Source organism: Trichechus manatus, unplaced genomic scaffold (genome assembly GCF_000243295.1).
Source record: "Trichechus manatus latirostris isolate Lorelei unplaced genomic scaffold, TriManLat1.0 scaffold00280, whole genome shotgun sequence".
In the NCBI taxonomy this organism is placed as follows: Eukaryota; Metazoa; Chordata; class Mammalia; order Sirenia; family Trichechidae; genus Trichechus; species Trichechus manatus.
This window is the reverse complement of record NW_004444216.1, coordinates 707,266-714,764: the sequence shown is the minus strand read 5'-3', so window position 1 is coordinate 714,764 and position 7,499 is coordinate 707,266. Positions and strand designations below refer to the sequence as shown.

At 36.9% G+C, this 7,499-nt stretch overlaps 1 protein-coding gene across 1 annotated transcript in view; it reads right to left on the bottom strand.

Moving 5' to 3' along the window:
* PTPN12 (protein tyrosine phosphatase non-receptor type 12) overlaps positions 1-7,499 on the bottom strand; it is a 49,000-nt gene that overhangs the window by 31,003 nt on the left and 10,498 nt on the right. The window contains exons 5-6 of the mRNA XM_023725036.1: positions 5,001-5,060; positions 3,708-3,850 (exon numbers count right to left, since the gene is read on the bottom strand). Of these exons, the coding sequence (XP_023580804.1) occupies positions 3,708-3,850; positions 5,001-5,060 (203 nt within the window). The remainder of the gene's footprint in view (positions 1-3,707; positions 3,851-5,000; positions 5,061-7,499) is intronic.

The window sequence follows — 7,499 nt, the reverse complement described above, 5'->3', positions numbered from 1 at the left end:
TCTCTGCTTTCAGCCAAGTTCCACCTGACATCAGCAATGATATCCCTTGTTTCGCGTCCTCTTCCAAATCTGGCTCAAATTTGTGGCAGTTTTTGTCGATGTACTGCTGCAACCATTTTTTAATTGTCTTCATCAAAATTTTACTTGTGTGTGGTATTAACGATATTGTTCAATAATTTCGACATTCTGTCGATCACCCTTCTTTGGAATGGACACAAATATGGATCTCTTCCTGTCAGTAGGGCAGGTAGCTATCTTCCAAATTTCTTGGCACAGAAAAGTGAGCGCTTCCAGCGCTACATCCATTTGTTGAAACATCTCAATTAGTATTCCATCAATTCCTGGAGACTTGTTTTTCACCAATGCCTTCAGCACAGCTTGGATGTCTTCCTTCAGTACCATCAGTTGTTGATCATATGCTACCTCCTAAAATGGATGAACACTGACTGATTCTCTTTGGCATAGTGACGCTGTGTACTCCTCTTCCATCTTCTTTTGATGTTTCCTTCATCGTTCACTATTTTCCCCACGGAATCCTTCAAAATTGCAGCTCAAGGCTTGAATTTTTAGATGTTTATGATTTATGGGCCAGAAAAGCCATTCTTCATTTCCCTGGCCTGAGAGGAAAATTTAAGGACTTCTTCCTCCCAACTGAAAACAGTTCCCTTGCTTTTTCATTATGAACAGGACAAAATAGCTTTTGAGTTGGGGAAATGACCAGATAACAGGAATAATTCGAAATGTTAGATAAAGAACAGTTGGTTATTTTAAACTGATTTATCTTAGATAACATGTACCAAAAAGAAAACCTTGTCAAGTTGATTCTGACTCGTAGTGACCCTATAGAACAGAGTAGAACTGCCCCATAGGGTTTCCAAGGAGCGTCTCGTGGATTCAAACTGCCAACATTTTGGTTAGCCGCCAAACTCTTAACCACTATACCACCAGGGTTTCCAGATAACATGTAGTATAGAATTATCCCCCACACCTCCCTCCAGGAATATAGAATTGATTACCTACCAAAAATAAACAATCTCATATTATCAACCCAAAAGTCAATGGCAGAGCTTACATGATTTCCTACCGGTAAAAATGACTAGTTATGCAAAGACTAACTGAACTTCAAACATTATTTGAATAAATAAAAAGACTTCTATAGATAAATTTTAAGTAGATGCATTTCTACTTAATACTTTCATGTTCAGAGACTACTTGAATAAGGTAGCCAGTAATGATTTAGTGTCATGTAGTGTTTACAATGAAGTAATCTGCTACAAAACATAATAAAAGTGTATCAACAATTTATATTACCTTAGTATAAGAATGCTAACTTCCTGTTCTACTTAGGTTTCAGTAGCTGTAAATTATATAATTTCACGGTAAGATAGATGGTGATGTAAATGTAGGAATTGATGTTCCTCAGGGAATGGAAATGACATTGTGTTTTTCATCAATTCTAAACCACACTTTTTAACATACATTGTAACAGCTCTGAAATCGGTATATATATCTTACCATCAGTGGCTTCGTATACATAACAATCTCCTACCCTTATAATCAGCAGTGACTTTTTTTATTTTTGATGTATATAAAATAACAGTGTGTTTTAGAACAGATAGCATCAACAAAATCTAAATATATATACATACATCCCTATATATCCTACATATATATTAATAAACACTGAAAAAAATTCACGTTGATGTTTGTCAGGCATAAAGACTGCTTTGGCCATTATTTCAAGGAAACTGATTAAAAATTAATAAGTTATTTTTTGCTCTAAAATAAGTTTTAATCTCCCTAGAAAAGTATACTTATTATACCTACTCCTCACTTATAGACTATCTCAATATATGGCATTTCACATTTATGACAATAGTAAAAAAAAACTAATATCCAACTATTTTGCACATTAAGGAGGAGCAGAGGCGAGGGGGAGGAAGAAGAGGAAGGTGATGTTTGTGAGAGGGAGTGAGGCCACATGGGCCACCAACTACTCATATTACCCAGTTTGGTGGAGGGGCTGGGCCAGGTCCTTGGGCCATGAGGAAGTGGCAGGAAGCAGCGGGAATCGGGTGGAAGGAATAGGAGGGGGGCCCTCAAGTAAAAACGGCTTTGGGCCAGTGTCTGACCTCCTCCAACCCCACAAGAGGAAGGAGAACCAAGATCAACAGCGCAAGGCTGACTCCCATGAGGTAGAGGCCAGACTAGCCTCCTCTCTCCACCATCTTTACTTGCACAAAACTCCACTTCTCTGCTGGGTTTGATAATTCATTGCAATGGCCACACAGAACTCACAGACCATACTCATGATTATGGGGTTTATTAGGGAAGTTACAGTTACAATTCAGGCTCAGGAACACTCAGGACACAGTTCCTCCATCAGGACAGCCTCTTCCCAAGCTGCTCGCAGGCATGCCTCTCTCCCTGACCCTAGGCCTCTCCCCAAAGGCACTCAGCTTTCTCTCTGTGGACCGAGAAGCCCATTGTGCCGTCTCCCGCTACGGAATCTCTGTTGCCATCTCTCCTACCACCACTTCTCACCGTCTTCAGGGTTACAGCTTGCTCTCTCTCCAGGTCTCTTGCTTCCAGGAGCTTCTGAGTGCAGGGATCATGGGGCCAAAGGACAAGCTCTCTGCTCCTGGCTGTTCTTCCTTGCTGGTGGTAGGATCCTCCTCTCTGCTCTGGAATTAGCTCTCTTTTAAAGCAAAACTGACCAATCCCCTTGGTAGGCCACAATTACCCTATCACACAGTCCCACCCAATCATGTGGGTGGGAGTTACAAGACCATGGCTAGAAAGGCCACACGCAAAAGTAATTAATCGCACCACAGCCTATAAGTCTCTTCTTCCAAAGAGGCCTCTCTGCAACCTCCACAGCCTTCCCTGGGCCCAGGTGGCCGAGCATCACCTGTCAGGAGGCCCTGGAGCCACCCACTGCCGAGTCACATCTCTGCAGCCTGCAGGGCAGGAAGGGGGACAAGCAAGGCACAGGGGTCTGTGCAGAAGCCTGGAGTGCAGCCAGGTGATAGTGGACCCCTGCTGCTCTGGAGGCTGCAAACAACCCCTGACCACCATCGCCACCCTCAACACTGCCCACACCCCACAGGCTCCGCAGCGGTGCGGTAGGCGTGGTGGGGAAGGGGGGTTCTACACAGGCATACCGGCACTGAAGACAGGACTGCCCCAACTCTCGCATAACCTCAATTTTAGCATAACAAACTAGTCTTTGGAACCTAACTATGTCAGTAAGTGAGGGACAGGTATAATTTGTTCATAAAACACAGTACTGTTTGGTTCTCAGGACCACTATCCACATAAAAATGTTTTCTTTGTGTTCTTTTTCTTTTTTAATTAATATAAGGAAAATACTACTATAATATTGGCTTTAAAAAAATAGAGTATGATGGACATCTGTGAGACTATATGCTTTAATTTGTTAGGAGTAAAAAAGAGTATGTTCTACAGCTTATCACCATGTGAATACCATTTTCAAATATATCATCCTATGTTTTAATGTGACATTACTCTAAATATTCTTTCAATCAGGTGAGATAGTGTCAGTTTACAAGGCCTAAACCTTGTATACTATATCAAGTCTAGGAAAATTCAGGATACTTGCTGTCATATTAATGTAGAAATAAAGACTTATTTAACATTAAACTCAGAGAAAAATACATTTAAATATTTAGAAAATAATTTTGTACCTGCAGTGAATACAAATAGGCACATCTTCATGTTCTTGGTATTTCCTCATTAAACTTATCATGTCCAGAATAGAATCAAATGATGATGGAACATCATGGTCTGGCCAGTTCACATAATGAAACTGATATAGCCTACGAGATTCCTTGAAGATAAACAGAAATTCAACAATCACGAGAATACACTTGCAAGTTTTAAAGTATACAGAAAAGCTGTACATCTCATTTTACTGTCATTTCTAAGATATTGTGTGGTAGTTAGCAATGCCTTTTAAAAAAAATAAAATAAATAGACTACATTTATTGACTGTCTACCACATGCCAGGTACTGATCTAAGTGCTTCACATGTACCTATTTAATCCATATGAGCCCCAGGAGAAAGGTATTCTTAATACTATTCTCATTGTATAGAAAAGAAAATAGACACAGAGAAATTAAATGTCTTCCCTAAAGATTCACAGCAAATAACAGATGTAGAATCTGAACCCAGGCAGTCTTCCCTCCAGAATCTGCACTTTAACCATTACACTACATTATACTACCTAATCTACATTATTTACTAGATGAACAGTATACCTTAAGCACTGCATTAGAATCTATTGTAAATAGAAGACTAGTATAATACTTAAGCTGAAAAAGCACTTAAAAACAAATCTGTCCAACTCCAAACCCTTATTCTAGGTCAGTGGTTCTCAAAAGTATGGGCTGGGAGCCTGTAAGTTGGAAACTATTTTCATACTAATATCAAGGTATTATTTGCCTTTTTCACTCTCATTGTCTCATGAGTGTACAGTGGAGTTTTCCTAAGGCTACATGACTTGTGATGACGTCATCACTTTTGACAGCTAATGGAATGTATGTGTATTTGCATGTTTTAAAAACTTCTCAGTTTTTATTTCAAATATAGTATATATTGAAAGATACACCCAACAAAAACAAAAGCTCTTTGGGGTCCTCAATAATTCCAAAGAATGTAAAGGGGTCTTGATATCAAAATGTTTTGAAAACTGCTATTCTAAATGTTTTAACATAAAGCACACTGCTTAGAAAATTGATGGTAGCTAACAACAACATTTTAAGTATGTTAAAATTTATATTACTTTATTATCTAATTTGATAAGTATAAGGCTCAAGATACCAAAAAAAAAATTACACTCTCATTTTCTTTTTCATTATTTTATATAAATAAAAAATTAACAAACCTCCTTAACTGTGTAAGATAAGATAGTATATTATTTATATAAGTTTTCTTTGAAAACTATTCTTAGAATTGTCTTTAAATGGAAAATACTTACATTTTGAAATTCTAGTAACAGTGTCCTAATGAAGTAGTCTGTTCTTGCTTGTTCAGCTTCCTAAATAAAAGGAAATATTTGTGAGTTAGTAAGAACATTAAAAGAAAATGATAAAATAAAATATACATGCACCGAAACAAACAAAAAACTCATATTTAAATTCCGTAATATAAAATTAACCTTTACAATTTCAGGTGTATCTGATAATTATAAAAACAACCATTCTAAAAGTCATCACTTTAAGTTTTACTTATAGATTTAAAAAAAAAAAAAGTGTTTCTTAACCAAATACTTAGTCAGGGATCTATTATACAATAAAATATTTGCACAGTAAATATGGTTTGATGCTTACCCTCAGAATTATAAAATAAAGTAAAAGAGAAAGTGGGGGAAAAGGCCTGCTCACATAATTTAGGCTTGTTGTCCTCCAGGCCTCTATCTGAAACTAGTATTTTCTTATAAAAAGCAGATTTTATTGTGTTCATTATGTGTATGCACCATGCCCACAGAAATACCATGAACAGAATGCTTCCCCTCAATATCTATACCACCATATTCTATCTTCAACTATTCTATCTTTCCATAAGGCTTGATTTTCCCTACATAACATACAACTCTAACTGATGGCAACCGTGGAAGGAAGGGGATAACTCATGAAATTCTAAATTATTATTTTGGTTGATGATAGCAAAATCACTTTAAGAAGTCTCTTAACAAGTCTAAGTATTAGAATGAAGCCTCTATATGAGTTTGTCACTGAGCAAACAATTTTTTTGCCTTATTAATTAGAACCGCAGATAGTCTAGGACAGTGATTCTTCAGGGCAATCGGGTATATTTTTTTATTAATAAAAAGGACATTCGATATTATTCCTGCTTTAGTAGTTTTTTTAATTATAGTAATTTATTTTGAATTTTTAAAACAACATTAAGGGGAAAGTATAACTTTGTATTTGTCTAAGACTTAACTTTGGCCCTTTCTGTAAAAGGCCAAATAGTAAATATTTTTAGCTTTGAGGGCAATAAAATCTGTCTACTTAACTTTCCCATTGGTTTAGATAATACCTAAATGAATGGGTATGGTTGTATTCCAATAAAACTTTATTTAAAATGAACAGGCAGCAAACTGCATTTGACCCATAGTTAAATGCTGACCCCTGATCTAAATGGTTAATGTAGCAATGTGAAATTGAGTGCCTGCTAGCCAGTTCTCCCCGCTACCCCCCAACCACCACTTTACTCTCCTCTTCATCCCCACACCAGGAGAGCTCTGTTGCTGTTGTTAGTTAGGTGCTACTGAGTCAATTTCAATACACAGACCCCACGTGACAGAGTATAGCTACCCCATAGGGTTTTCTAAGCTGTAATCTTTATGGGAGCAGATAGGTGGTCAGTTCTTTTTCCCATGGAGCAGGTGAGTGGGTTCAAACCAACCTTTCAGTGAGCAGCTGAGTGCTTAACTGTTACACCCCAGGGCTCCTTAGATATTGTCATATCTCAGTCTCAAACACTCTGGTTGCCAAGAAGTCAAAGCACTCACTACTGTTATTTTCACCATTTATAAATTTCATTTTTTTTTTTTGCAGTTAAACCAGTTGTAACAAATCCTAAGTTGTCTGAAATAACCATAAAACATACAAATTACTTTCCATTTTGAAAGAAAAGTTTTGCTTCTTTAGCATGACTCAATCCAAATGCTGACAAATCAGCTGTTACTAATCAAATCAAACCTCTTATAAAGAGGACTTTCTTATTCTTTCTCTCCTCTATGCATTATAGTAAAGCTGTTTACTAATTCCTATTCCCCAACTGTTCAAAAATCTCAAGTTCTTTTGCTGTTGAATGCTAAGCACTCTATGTTTTCACTTGAATTGTGACATTTATTATGGTTATCTTACTGTATTTAAATTTACAAACGTTCAACACAAACACACTGTACAGACTATGTTTCCTGAACCATCCAGGGACCTAACATTGTAGAATACTTTTCAGATTGGCGAGGGAGGAGGTGTTCCCACAATGAAGTAGACAGTATGGTGAGTATCAGATATTATTCAGTTTACCTATGAAATGCAGTAGGGTTTTTTTATTTTTACACTTACCCCACAAATACTTCATTTTAAACGTAACTTTAGAGTACTGACTGCATATTAAACCCAAGCAATACTAACTACAGGTTAGAGTTAACATTCCAAAAATGGTAACTCATTTATAAAAGGAGACGGTATAATACAGCTTGAGTCCTTTTCTACATCAACCTAGAAAGCACTGGACTTTGGGTACCCACCAGAGGACTTCAGAAGTTGTAAGTACAAATAAGCCATAAAATTATGGACTTCTTGAACTAACCAGTGACAAAATCCTAGAAATTATATTTCATTTAACCATGGAAAAAGTCAAAAACAGGCAATTCCAAGATGGGGAAGTTATTTAATTTTCATTAGTACTCAGTTATGGTTTTTTTAGTTGAATAAATAAAACATTATTCTTTCAGGTGATT